At 39.1% G+C, this 14,654-nt stretch overlaps 1 protein-coding gene across 1 annotated transcript; it reads right to left on the bottom strand.

The window, feature by feature from the left end:
• Positions 1 to 2,215: 2,215 nt before the first annotated feature.
• On the bottom strand, positions 2,216 to 12,855 carry LOC122563156 (coagulation factor X-like). Its single transcript, XM_043716630.1, has 5 exons — positions 12,706 to 12,855; positions 9,854 to 10,014; positions 7,667 to 7,691; positions 6,265 to 6,300; positions 2,216 to 2,520 (listed from the first exon to the last, which is right to left on the bottom strand). The coding sequence occupies exons 1-5, from the start codon at positions 12,776 to 12,778 to the stop codon at positions 2,336 to 2,338; spliced, it is 480 nt and encodes a 159-aa protein (XP_043572565.1). The 5' UTR covers positions 12,779 to 12,855; the 3' UTR covers positions 2,216 to 2,335.
• Between the last annotated feature and the right edge of the window lie 1,799 nt (positions 12,856 to 14,654).

Raw genomic sequence — 14,654 nt, 5'->3', positions numbered from 1 at the left:
TCTGACACCTCTGTATTCTCATCCTTCGAGGTTGGGCAAGACGTTTCTGGGGGAGCTGACTATTTCTCCAAAGTGGTTGTGGATATACCGGTAGTACCTCAAGACAAAAGAGTTTGAAGGCTTTACAACTAGTGGTTAGGAGTCGTACACAATGTATTACACAGATAGCGGATTTACTGTGAAGCCTGCAATGGAATGAAGAGTGGTACTTAGACGGTTGTTGGGACATTGATGTCTCAGCATGCAGGGGCAGTGCTAGTCCTCTCCTCTGAAGGTTGAGGAATCAAACGTTATGCACTTGTCCACACGTCCAGCACCTTTCTCCCCTATCAAGGGCTGTTTTCTACTTGAATGAAGGAACGGAGGGGTTGAATGCGATGCAAGTGGATGGCACAACTGTTAATGATAGTTCAAAAGGTGGTGAAGGGTTTTCAGGGATTGAGGAAGCAGTGCAGAGAGTGTGTAGGATTAGTGGTGTGGAATGTTGGGATGAGGGGTGAGAGCTGGCAAGGGAAAATGCTGCAGACAATAGTGTGATTGGTACGTGATAAACCTTGGTAGGTGGTGGAGTCCAGTAGCAAAGACAGAGTGAGTGTGAGGTGACAGACAGAAAAGTGTAGCACTTACTCTGGTGGAGTGGAAAAGGTCATTGACCACCTTATGGCACTACTGTCACTTCCTCTGTAGCATAGAAATGGCACTGACCCAAGGAGCGACCTTGGATGAGCAGGACACCCTCCATTGCCAGTCCATCGTGGATAAGGACTCCTTTGCACCAATCCCTTGACCAGGATCTCCTTGCCCCTGTCAGAGAATCACAGCGCCATTCCACGACAAGTTCAGGTTCAAGTCAGTGCTTATCCAAGTGCAGAGCAGCAGGTGCCAGGGATGCTGGGCTCTTGATTGCTATCCAGTGAGTAGAAAGTTGTTCTGGGAATGGCATGTGATAAGTTCAGATATGAAGGATGACTTTAGGTGGAATAAGTAGTTAATGAGACTCATTTGGTAAAGTACAGTGAGAATTCTCACTCGGCCTCATGGCAAGAATCACACCAAAGAATTTGATACAAGTTGGACTTAGCCCAAAAAAATGAAAGATTCCACCCAGTGATAATGCTTCCATTTATTGAGAAATCCAAAACTGAGGGCTATATGTATTAGAAAGTCAAAACTAAATTCAAAAGGGAATTCAGGAAAGACCTCTTCCCAGAGAGTCTTTAGAATGATATATGCATTTCCCCAAAGCCAGGGAAATATCAGGGAGAAAAAAATTGAAGGTTAACTCACACAAGTCCTGTTCACTTCTTATTCTTCCTGTGCTCACTAAACTACATTTGGTCTTCAGTTAAGCAAGACCTCATTCATGGGTTGAGGACATCGCAGGCTTGGTGACCATTTATTGCCTATCCCTAATTGCCCAGAAAGGTCTGGAGTCAAATATAGTCCAGACGAGGTAAGGATAGCAGTTTCCTTCCCTAAAGAACATTAATGAACCAGATGGGTTTTCCAACAATCGGCAATTGATTTATTGTCATCGTTAGACTCTTTAGTTTGGATTTTTATTGAATGCAAATTCCACCATCTGCCATGATTATCATCTTTCAGATTATTTCATGTGTCCTGGCTCTTTCCAATTTCAGATTACCCCTCAGCCCAAAAATATTCCAAGATTCCTTTGATTCCCAGATCTTCCACAACCATGATTTTACCCACTCCTTAGCTGGTGATCTTGACTTCAACTGCTGAAGCCCAAAACCATTGAATTCGATTCTTAGATTTTCTGCTCCTCTACTGAACTTTCCTCCTTCAAGATGTTCCTTAAAACCAATGCTTTTGAGCAACCTTTTGGGCACCTGTCCTAATTTGTCTTTATACAGTTGTGTCACTTTTTGTTTGATAATGCTCCTGTAGATCATCTTGGAATCTTTTGCTTTATTAAAGATGCTAGATAAATGCAAGTTGTTGTTATTACGCTCACCCGATTTGATGAAATGGGATAACAAAACAGTCATGTGGAGCATAAATATCAGCATGGGTCAATTGAGCTGAACAGTCTATTTCTATGCTGTATGTTCTGTATAAAATACTCCTATAATTATTTTGGTTTAACTTTTGCAGTTAAAAACATTGCAAAAGTACGACAAGAATTTTATTGTAGACTTACAGCTAAAATGTTTAAAGTTGCTGCAATATTATTACAACAAGTTGAAAAGAGTTTGAGAAAAAGTTAATTTTTTTATTCCAAAGGTGAAATTTCAATGTTTTCTAAGCATTATCCAGTGCATGGACCCACTAATAACATATTCACATTCAAAATAAACAATATGCAGATCATTTAAAGCTGATCTGATATCAACCAAACCAAACGTTCTATGCTTTGAAATAGATTGCTCATCCGGTACAAAATGTACGACTTGCGATGGATCAGTTGCTGATGAAGATAGACAACTTCCTTTTGTTTTTCAAAGATTTTCTTTCCTATGGAATAGACCTCTTTCAGATTGTCCTTTGCACAGCGTGCTATGAACAAGAAAGAAGAGTTTAAACAACAATGCCATTTTAATGCAGGATTAGAATATGTATTAAGCTAATTCAAGTTCACAATGTTTAAATTAAAATTGTGATTGTGTTTCTTATAACATATTCCATGACAAGGCAATATTGTTTTCTGCTTGTAAAAATTCATTTATTTACAATTATCATCAGGATAGTGCTTGAATAGTTAAAATTTGAGGATATTTCCAAGTTAACTCACAAACAATAAACAAAGGCAGATGGAATAAGAAGTAAATGTCTCTTGAAATAAGATTATAAGAAGTAAGAGCTGGAGTAGCTATTTGGTGCCTCAAGCCTGTCCCACCATTCTATAAGATCATTTGCTGATTTGCCTCAGACTTCAACCACTCTTTTGTGCCATTTCCTCATAACCCTCAACTTCCCACTAAATCCAAATTGGGAATATATCTAAACATATTAAATACATACACATCGCATTTAAACAATTTCAGTTTTCTTGGTTCCACAGGTCTTTGGGGTAAAGAATTCAAGGCATTCACTTCTGGAAGAAGGAATCCCTTTGCATCTCTGCTTTAAATGAGTGTCCCCTTATTTAATAACTATGTAACACTAGTGAAGACATCTTCTCAACATCTACCTTGTCAAACTGCTGCAGAATCTTGTATGTTTCCATAAATCACCCCTCCTTCTTCTAAAGTCTAATGAATAAAGGCCTAACCTGTTTATCCATTCTTGATAAGTCAACCCTTCCATCCAAGGAATCAGCCTTGTGAATCTGTTTTGAACTGCCTTCAAAGCCAATATATCCTTTCTAAAATACGGGGACCAAAGCTGTACGCAATGTTCCAATGGGACCTCACCAACATTTTGTACAGTTTTATTTTAAAATGCAAACCACCCCACCCCAACAATAAAAGTCAAAATTCCACTTGCCTTCTTAATTACTTGCTACATCTCATGCTAACTTTTCTTGTTTCATGCACAAGAATGCTCTCACAAATCCCACTGCACTTCACTCTGTTAGAGTCTTTGGACTGTGAAATGTACCATGTGCTCTCCAGACAGACCAACAAGACATAGAGAATGTGTTCTGAAATAGCAGCGCAAATAATTAGCCCCACAGGAGGGACGGTAACCCAGGTAAGTCCTGAGCTTGAACTCAACGCTATTTTGAATCAGCTGAATATCAGCTGGAGGTGTCAGCAGTATCACTGCCAGAAAATTAAAATTAAATTCCCATCTTCTCAATGATTCCTAGATGAAATGTCACAGGGTTTTCAACTACCAGTGAAGCTGAAGGTCAAGGGGATGCATAATTTGAAAATTAAGTTCCTGGAGTGTGACACTGGATGTTACCTCTTCTGAAGCACAATACAATTTTCAATGGGAGGACAGGAGGTGGGAGGGCAATGGGGAAGCAATTTGCCTCCAGTTAACAGCCCACTAAGCTCCCTGAGGCACTTCTTAACAGGTCAGGTAGGCCAGAAGCAAGTACTCAAATTTGAATCTGCTGAATCTGTATAGACTAATGAACATTAGTGCACATCGTTTCTGTTCAAAGGCAGAAGAAAATAATCTATTTTTTTAATTTTAGAGATCTTCAGAAGCTGTAAGATCGGGCACCATTTCATGTGTTTGACCTTATATTTGGCTTTTGGTCAGCTTTATTCTTAATGAGGCTGCTAGCCCTCAGAGAAGAGCAGTCTTCTCTCCTTTGCAAGGCAAAAGCAGGTCCTAACATTGTTGCCATTTGCCTTTGTTGCTTGTGCATTGCTGGCAGCTCCTGGCCAAACTTGGTATCACTAACTGGGTTCCAAGCTCATCTCCTACGTGATTAGTGCATTCACATTTAAAGACAGGGTTGGGACCCTTCCAGTATCTAGTTGTTGGGCTCCTTGCCCCATATAATTGAATTGGTGATGTTACCCCCTCCCCATTCACCTCCACCACTGACCTCGCCTTCCAAGATTTTCAACTCCTATCCCTTTTGATGTTTGACTTCACCCCTAGCATCACATCTGACTCATGTTCACTCCAATCCCTAGCCGTCCCCATCTCCTCTTCCTCCCCACCCCTCCACCCAACAGCTCCTAATTCAGCTGGCAAATTAATTTGACAAAAACTTAAATTGTATCCACCCTCATGAGAAACACGTTTTCTGGCTAATAGATCTGTCAGCCAGGTTTGCTTCCTGCTTTGTGGCTATATTTTAGGGCCAATATCCCTGAAAAGTAGTAGGTAATCTATCATAACTACTCAAATTATTTCATTACAGTGCTTTTGTACCATAATGATATTTATGATATTTATGTTACTCAGCTATTGTGTTTATCTTACTTCCAAGAAAAATCAACAATTCCATTTAGTCATAGAGTCATAGAGATGTACAGCATGGAAACAGACCCTTCGGTCCATGCCGACCAGATATCCCAACCCAACCTAGTCCCACCTGCCAGCATCCGGCCCATATCCATCCAAACCCTTCCCATTTAATATACCCATCCAAATGCCTCTTAAATGTTGCAATTGCACCAGCTTCCACCACATCCTCTGGCAGCTCATTCCATACACGTACCACCCTCTGTGTGAAACAGTTGCCCCTTAGGTCTCTTTTATATCTTTCCCCTCTCACCCTAAACCTATCTGGCAACACCCTTGTAAATCTTTTCTGAACCCTTTCAAGTTTCACAACCTCCTTCCAATAGGAAGGAGACAAGAATTGCTCGCAATATTCCAACAGTGCCTGAACTAATGTTCTGTGCAGCTGCAACATGACCTCCCAACTCCTGTACTCAATACTCTGACTAATAAATGAATGCATACCAAATGCCTTCTTCACTATCCTATCTACCTGCAACTCCACTTTCAAGGAGCTATGAACCTGCAAGGTCTCTTTGTTCAGCAACACTCTCTAGGACCTTACCATTAAGTGTATAAGTCCTGCTAAGATTTTCTTTCCCAAGATGCAGCACCTTGCATTTATCTGAATTAAACTCAATCTGCCACTTCTCAGCCCATTGGCCCATGGTCCAGATCCTGCTGTAATCTGAGGTAACCCTCTTTGCTGTCCACTACACCTCCAACTTTGGTGTCATCTGCAATCTTACTAACTGTACCTCTTATGCTCACATCCAAATCATTTATGTAAATGACAAAAATTAGAGGGCCCAGCACCGATCCTTGTGGCACTCCACTGGTCACAGGCCTCCAGTCTGAAGAACAATCCTCCACCCCCACCCTCTGTCTTCTATCTTTGAGCCAGTTCTGTATCCAAGTGGCTAGTTCTCCTTGTATTCCATGAGATCTAACCTTGCTAATCAGTCTCCCATGGGGAACCGAGTCAAACGCCTTACTGAAGTCCATATGGATCACATCTACTGCTCTGCCCTCATCAATCTTCTTTGTTACTTCTTCAAAAAACTCAATCAAGTTTGTGAGACATGATTTCCCACACACAAAGCCATGTTGACTATCCCGAATCAGTCCTTGCCTTTCCAAATACATGTACATCCTGTCCGTCAGGATTCCCTCCAACAACTTGCCCACCACCGAGATCAGGCTCACTGGTCTATAGTTCCCTGGCTTGATTTTACCACCCTTCTTAAACAGTGACACCACGTTTGCCAACCTTCAGTCTTCCGGCACCTCAGCTGTGACTATCAAATATCTCAGCAAGAGGCCCAGCAATCTGAATCGTGTTTTTCAATCATAGATTTATGTGATTTGTGAATTGTATTACAAACTTACATTGGCTCAGAAAACAGGGGAGAGGTCTAACGCTGCCTGTACAAAAAAGACACTTTGTGTTAAAGGGACATTGTAATTTCAGCTAAATTTTTTTAACAAGTTTATCTTTACAGTAAGTAAAAAACATAGAAATCATTACACTATTCATGCAATGCAAATTGGGGTTAGTATAAGATGTCATGCAAAATATGACAATTACAGGCTGTATCTGTATAAAATGGCAACCAACCCTCTTTAACTCCACATATGATTAATAATAATCTTTTAGAAGCTCCACTTTCCAATACTTTGCACTTTGCTCATATTACATTCTGGTGAAAGAATTACAAACAAACAATTTTCAACCTGGAGAGACTCATTAAACTATGAGAAATATAAACACTATATCTGCAACATAGCAAGGAACATTTCCCCATGATCCATCATTATATCTTTAATGCGGATGGACAAAGCATATTTTGTTCAGTTGGAAGGAAGGAATTTCAGAAAAGGTTCTCTGACAGGATTTATTTTATTTATTTGATTGTGGAATGTGGATATCACTGGCTTTTCCAGCATTTATTGCTCATCGCTAATTGTCTTTGAAGATGTGATAATCACTTACCTTCTTATCTGACTATACTCCATGCATGGTTGGCAGGCAGGTGTATCCACAGCGTTGATAGGAAGAAAGTTCCATTATTTTTACACAGCAACAGCAAAAAAAGGTGATCCCATTCCAATATGTAAGTAATATCTGCTACATGTACTTGGAAGTGCAATTTGTAAACCTAAGTCATTTTAGGGATCAACGGAATGCTAATTTGTGATTTTGAATATCAGCAAGATCACATGCTTCTCTGTCAATATTTATAAGATGCTTGTAATGGGTTGTTGTGGCCTTAATTTTAAGGTCCTGCAAGTGCAGTTACACTTCAAGAGATGGGCATGAAGGGCCAGAATTGACCGGTCCTGACTGGCGAGTTTATGGATATGTTTTCTGCCATGTCTTTGCTAACACATTCTGCCACTAACATCCCATCAAACCTCTTAGTTATGCTATTGAATTTGTTCTTGCTCTGTCCATATTCAGGCTGTCTTATGTACCATAACCTATAGAAAGGCATCAGAGATCATCTCCTCATTTTACAAGCCATTTTGAAATCCAGCACTAGTTCATGATTCTTTCATCGAATATGGACATGGCCGGCTTTTGGTGCCAATCCATAACTGCATTAATTGTCTCCTCACTAATAATTCCAAATGGGTTAAATTCAAGCAGTGTGACAGTTAGTACTAAATATGAATATTTAAATGTGTTTGTATAAATTTTCACTGCCTGTTGTTTTAGTGCAGGATAAACAATAATAAACGTACTCAAAGCATAATCTATGGATCAAATTGATTTTTTAAAAAAACATACCATTGGGCGTAATCCAAGTTTGTTCCTGCAAAAACAAATCTTAGCTTAGTTCGTGCAGCACACAAATAGACACATGCTTCTCAACAATAATAGGAGGGATGTTACAAATGAGCAGTATTATTTTGGAGTCCTACTGATTAATTCCACATACTTGAAAACAATAGGCTGAATTTCCATTACAGCACAGTACAGATCCCTTCAATGTTAGATTTGGCTAAGTATCAATTTTGGGGCATTTCACAGAGAGTCATTCTTTGTGAGGCATAGAAACTTTTCTCACTCAATTTTACACTGATCACCTCATAAAGTATGCACAATTGCTTCAGAAAGCAATTTATTAGCCATAGTACGCAACCTATTCCCTGTGCACAAAATGACATGGCAGCTGCATTGGAGCAAAATTTGTCAGTGAACTCCAAAGTGCTGTATTTAAACGCTGAACCATATTGTAAATTAGTTAAGGCTGTGCCATGGTGAAGTGATGAAGTGATTGCTGACTTCCATGGACAGAAGGTTCAGATGGTTGCTGCCCAAGGAGCATGCTGAGGGAATGCTGCCAAGAAGGTGAAGGTGCTTGTGAACTGCAGCTACCAGGTCCTTTAAATTGGGAAGTGGCACTGTCTAACTTCTCCCTGACAACTGGGAAAAAACAACTTGCACAAAAATGAGATGAGATTAGAAAATAATTAAATGTTAATGCTCATTAATGCATTCAATAGGCCCCTCACTTTTCATGAGCAAGATTCTCAACTTGCTATGAAACCTCAAGTGAAAAATTGGACCCTGTTTTCTCAACATCCAGAATTTCAACTTTTCACTTTTGTTGTATTTCCCAAACTTCCCATCATTGCCTCATCATTAAGAGACTGAGAAAATTCAGCCCAATGGTTTCACCATCAACAACTCTTGCTCTAGAATTTCTCAATAAGTGTGAGTGGTGTACATATTTCATTGAATTTATAAAATTGTCCTCATATATACTGTAAGCCTCTCTTATGAATCAACTCCACATATGGATCTGTTGTAAGAGATAAGTGGTCCAGCACTGGGTTATTAGGAGCAAATGTCAATTAAAGATGCCCACCATTACGAAATATATTAAAAACATTTAAAACATAAATAAATATGATGACAGTAAGATTGCAGTTATGTTTATGTTCCTGAATCGTCATGTAACTAAGCTACAAATATTACAATAAGACATTAACATGTATATTAACATTTAAAGTTTCTCTGCGGACTTCTTTAATTTAGTATAATCAGTTTGCTTTAAATGGTTGATGCCTCGGTTGAAACGCAATAGAAAGGGATTTATGCTAACATATCACACATTTGTTTATTAATATTGTCAATAGTAACTTTCAGACTCTGACTTTATAAATAGAAATATTGGCATGTTTACTGGAATCTTCATCTTCCTTTGTTTATGGTCTTGAAATTTAGGAGTGCAGTCTATTTGAACACTCTGAGAATGTCAAATCATAACCTGTCTTCCCCTTTCTACCTGGACGTGGTCCTGAATCTTCTAAATTAATTGGGCCTGTGTAGTGATTGTAATGAGGCCGGCCAGCTGGACCTCATAGAATATGAGTTCCTTGATTGGGACTATTGATTTTGTCCAATCAGGGAGCTCTGGCTGACAGATGAAAAGAAGAGGGTCAGAATTCTCTTACTCTGGGTACTGACTCTGATAAGGCTGTGCCAGGGACAAGGACTTTCCACATGTTAAATAAAGGGTGACTTGGTGATGAAGATACCAACATCTGTGGAGTTATTTCAGCCTGAATTTTGAGAAGTATGTCAAATACAAAGGCAAGTCAGGTTGTTGTTATTGGCACAACAACTGTCAGGTAACTAGGTTCCTGAGTCAGATCAGGTGAACACTCTGTTAGTGTCAATTATGAGAGGGTGTGGGAGTGAAGAAGAGGGTCATGAGGAACTATTAGATGCTATAATATGGAATTAGGATGAGCTACATTACAAAAGTTACAGTTATTAATCATGTTAAGTAGGCTAGGCTTCACTGGAAGTAACCTGTAATTATGCTTTTGAGCAGCTAGTTTGGGCAATAATATTCTACATGTTGCCAATGAAATGGGTGTTAAGTGTCAAATACTAATCCCATTTTAGACCACTCATACTGCTGAGCAGCTGTTAAGATTGAATTGCTTTAGATGCAATCCTTACAGGTTTTGGAGAATTTCTCAAAACCTCTTGAGTCTCTTCTGGCAAACACTTTTCTTCACAGCATTCTCTTTCCATATTATCAAGTAGTAGTTCCTCCAGGCCGTCATTAGCCCTCCGGATCCGGGAAAGGAAGGTGTTGGCAAGTGATTTCTGCAAAAACACTAAATCATAGTGGGTTAAGAGTACCTTTATCCACATAACACACATGAAAAAAGTCTTTCTTTTGCTGTTTCTAGCAATAATTTAATTGCAGAGTTATAGAGTTTTTACAGAGTGGGAAGTGGCCCTTCAGCAATGGTCATCATGTGTCTATCTATTTTGATCCCATTTTCCAGCACTTGGTCCAAGGCATTCTGTGCCATGATGTTTCAAGTGCTTATCTAAATAGTTCTTAAATGTTATGAGGGTTCTTGCTTCTATCACCCTTCCAGGCAGTGAGCTTCTGATAACCTCTGGCTGAAAAGATTTCTCCTCAGAACCACCTAAACCTCCTGCTCCCTTTTAAAAATGTGTCTCCTTGTCATTAATCTTGTGCTAAGGAGAAAGATTTCTCCCTACCTTCCTTATCAAAATCCCTCATAATCTTGTACACCTCAGTCAGGTTCCCCACTCAGCCTTGTCTGCTCTAAGGAAAACATTCCTGAAGAAGGGCTTATGCCCGAAACGTCGATTCTCCTGTTCCTTGGATGCTGCTTGACCTGCTGCGCTTTTCCAGCAACACATTTTCAGCTCTGATCTCCAGCATCTGCAGTCCTCACTTTCTCCCCTAAGGAAAACAGTCCCAGCCTATCTCACTTCAGAGATGAATCACTCTAACATCCTGATGAATCTCCTCTGCACCTCTGCCTGTTCAATCACATCCATCCTATGGGTTAGGCGGCCACAATTGCACACAGTGTTTTAGCTGTGGCCTAGTCAATATTCTAGGCAGCTTCATCATAACCTCCTTGCTCCTGCATCAATGCCTTGACTAATAAATGCAAATATCCCATATGTCTTCTTAACGTGACCTTTATTTACCTGACCTACTGCCTTCAAAAGTCTATGGGCATCCACATCAAGGTCACGCCAATCCTCTGTATTTCCTAAGGTCCTACCATTCAACGTTTATTCACTTTCCTTGTTCATCCTTCCAAAATGCATCATCTCACACTTTTCAGCATTAGTCCTAATTGTCACTGTTCAGCCCATCGATGATATCTTTCGTCTAAGGCTTTCCTTCTCACTATTTACCACACTAACAATTCTCTGCAAAAATTACTGATAATAACTCCTACATTCAGGTCTATATTACTAATGCACATAGCAAACAGCAAGGGCCTAGGCAATGAATCCTGTGGTACACCACTGGACACAGGCTTCCAGTAACAAAACTATTCATTAACCATCACCTTAAGCCAATTTTGGATCAAATTTGCCAAATTGCCCTGGATTCCATGGGTTCTTAGCTTCTTAACCAGTCTACCAATGTGAAACCTTGTGAAAAGCCTTACTAACATCAACATAGACTACGTCAACTGCACTATCCTCATCTATACACCTAGTAAACTCCTCAAAAAATTCAATCAAATTTGTTATACATGATCTCACCCAACACAGCCATACTGACTATCCTTAAGTAATCTCTACCTCTTTGAGAAATAATTGCCCACTGAACACAGGTGCCACATGACTCAGGATTGTTCCGATAATGTTCTGTAACTAACATGGTTAGGCCTTCATAAGATTATATGAAATAGGAACAAGAATACAGGCCTGACTGACAACAAATTAGCATGATGGTTCACTTCATTTTTCCTCAATTCCATTATTTTGCTCTATCTCCATATCCCTAGGTTCTCTAACGGCCAGTATGAAACAAGTCCCAGTGAAAATAATGTTAACAGAGAACTTAATCCTGCTGTACCATGACTAAATTTAAATGTGCATTTACTGCTGTCACTTACGGCAAAGCTGTCACCAGATAACAAGTTGCCACTTCTGACTTCAGAAAACCTGAGAACCATCAAAAGCAATCAGTTCCCAGATGCTCCTGGACACAGATTATGATTTCAGCATAAGTATTGTCACTTGAAATCTTATTTAGGTGCCGTTGAGCAAAATGAGTCTTCAGTAAGTATCTAAACAATTCATTTGATACTCAGTTTTTCTGAAAATGCAGGGCAGATGGCCAAGTCTTTTGGGGTATTGTCCCAGAGGTATACTAGTTTGTGTCTAGTACCAATCAGATAGAGAGGTGTGAGGCCCAAATTATAAAGTCATTCCTCCTCATTCACTGATAATGAAAAATAGAGCTGAATACCTTTTCTAAATAAACATCATCAGGGAGAGTAGCTTTATTTATGATATTATTAAATTATTTGCATGACCTAGGAACTTTTTAAACACTATTTTGTCTCTATATAACCAGAACCGGTATAACTGAGAGTGATATGAGATTACTTCTCCAATTAGGTAAAGAAAATGGAAAACGTGTGAATGTCACATCTTGTATAGTTCAAAATGGAGCATCAGAATGACTGGAAACCTTATTTTCACGAATTACTTTCCTCTTTACTATTTTCTTTCTCATACGATCGTCCCATGTTAGTCACCTAACTACATTGACTGTCTGTGTGAAATGTGAAGTATAATTTTCCTTCAGCTTTAGACCTGCTTACTGCACAGTCATTTTAGAACTGCATAAGTTAACTGAACGTTATAGTTATATTTGTCATATGCCATATCAGCAACACCAAAAATTAATATCAGCACTACTTTTAATTAATCAATTACTAGCGAGATTTGTAAAAGAAGTCCCGCGTTTAAGAGATCGCCTCATTATATTTTGAGTTATGATTACAATTACTTACTGCAGTTCACTTGAGAGGACCAAAAGAGAAACAAAAAGATTGTCTCATACTTCAAAATAATATTCATGTTCATTTCAAAATACCTCCTTAAGTCTGAGAAACAAGAAGATTTTGTGCAATTATGAATGTTGTTTCATTATTTGCAGTACAGCTCATGGTTTTTACTTATTGTAAATATCTAGTTAATAATTAACCAGTGTTTTTTTTAAGTCAATTTGCCTTAAAATCTAATTCTGGTAAAAGCCACTCCAAGATTACCGACATTGACAACCCATTCCCTGTTTTGCTTGTGTGAGTTAGGAGTAGGTGAAGGTAAAGTCACCATAGTCATAGTCTCCTATTAGACAGAGATAACTGGCAGTGCCTTAACCTGACGGTCAGCACACATTAGTTGAGGGGCAAAGTTGAACCTTTGTGATAACCTCAGCCAGAGTTTGAATTGAACCCAAACCACTGGTTTCGTTTTGCATTACAAGCAAGTCATCCAGCCAGCTAAGCTGATAATACTTAACTTGTCCATGCCCTGTGAATGATAAGGGCTCAGGTACAATATAACCTCACACTCCTGAAGTCTGTTTTAATTCTGCAAATCAATGAATACTTAATTTTTAAAGAAAAATAGATTTATTGTGATTTTAATGGTGTCACTAATGTGAATTTAATAAGAGAATGCAAAGTGTCACAAACAAGGCCAATGCTTACCAGCCATCCTTAATTACCCTTCAGAAAGTGAAGATGACCACCTTCTTCAACTATTATATTCTGTGTGGAGTAGGTTGTGATGATCCTATGGCTTTAAGAAACGTACTTTGTTCTTTTTTTTAATGAAAAGAGGTTGAGACAGAGGTCTGAGCAGTCTGTTCCAAGCCAATAAGGTAAACAACGAATGAGACCTTTTTTTAAAATTGTAGAACAATAGAAGTCCCATGATTGGTAGAAGTTCCCATTGATCCTGGGTTTTAGTAGTTGGGGTTTTGAAGCTGCCATACATTTCTCTCAGTTACAGCAAAAAAATTGGAGTTCTTGTTTGATTTTGCAGGATTTTCTCTTGATGTTCTTTCTTTCTGGACTGGAGAATTGCATATGAGACAATCTATTTTACTGAATTTGTCATTGCCAAGGGACATTATGGGACATTACTATCTTGGAATAGTTGCTGTTTACTAGTTAAATAACTTATTATTCTGTTAAGTTTTCCAACAGAGTTAAAGTTAGACCAGTTCTTTTCTTTTGTTTGTATTTTAACTGTAGAGAAAGAATAAAGTGTGTTTTGCTTAAAACCGAGTAGTGTAACCAGTTGAGTTACATCTGAAACACAGCATCTTACACTTGCCTTTAAAGCAGTTAAAAGTTATGGTCTAGGCTATCACCTTGACACATTTGAAGGAGATTTGGTCTGATCAATAACAAGATACATCTACAGTGCTGTTGGATAATTCAGGAATTTGTTCCAGTGATAACTAATATGTTTCCACATCAAGATGGTGTGTAGCACAGAGGAGAACTCAATATTTATGGGTCTGAAAGGGTTAATATGATTGAGTGCCAAAAGTGCCATCCTTTGTGATAATTATTGGGTAAAGATGCATGGGCCTAAAAGGGTTAATGCAGAAGAGAGCCCTAAGTAGCATTCACAATGGACTTGGTGGGAGAACAATTTTGAATCTTGAAGGAGGCAACCTACTTTCCAGATCCTCCTCAGAACTTCTGTGACAATTTTTGCAAGGTTTGTGAAGGTTTGTAGCTCAGGTTGAGGTTTAGGGTGTAGGTTTGCTCACTGAGCTGTAGGTTTGATATCCAGACGTTTCATTACCTGGCTAGGTAACATCATCAGTGGTAACCTCCAAGTGAAGCGAAGCTGTTGTCTCCTGCTTTCTATTTATATCTTTCTCCTAGAGGGTCGTGTCTTTTTGTGGCTAGCTGGTGTTCGTGTATCCTGGTGGCTAACT

Source organism: Chiloscyllium plagiosum, chromosome 26 (genome assembly GCF_004010195.1).
Source record: "Chiloscyllium plagiosum isolate BGI_BamShark_2017 chromosome 26, ASM401019v2, whole genome shotgun sequence".
Taxonomy (NCBI): Eukaryota; Metazoa; Chordata; class Chondrichthyes; order Orectolobiformes; family Hemiscylliidae; genus Chiloscyllium; species Chiloscyllium plagiosum.
Note: the sequence above shows the minus strand (reverse complement) of the source record. Positions and strands in the feature narration are given on the sequence as shown.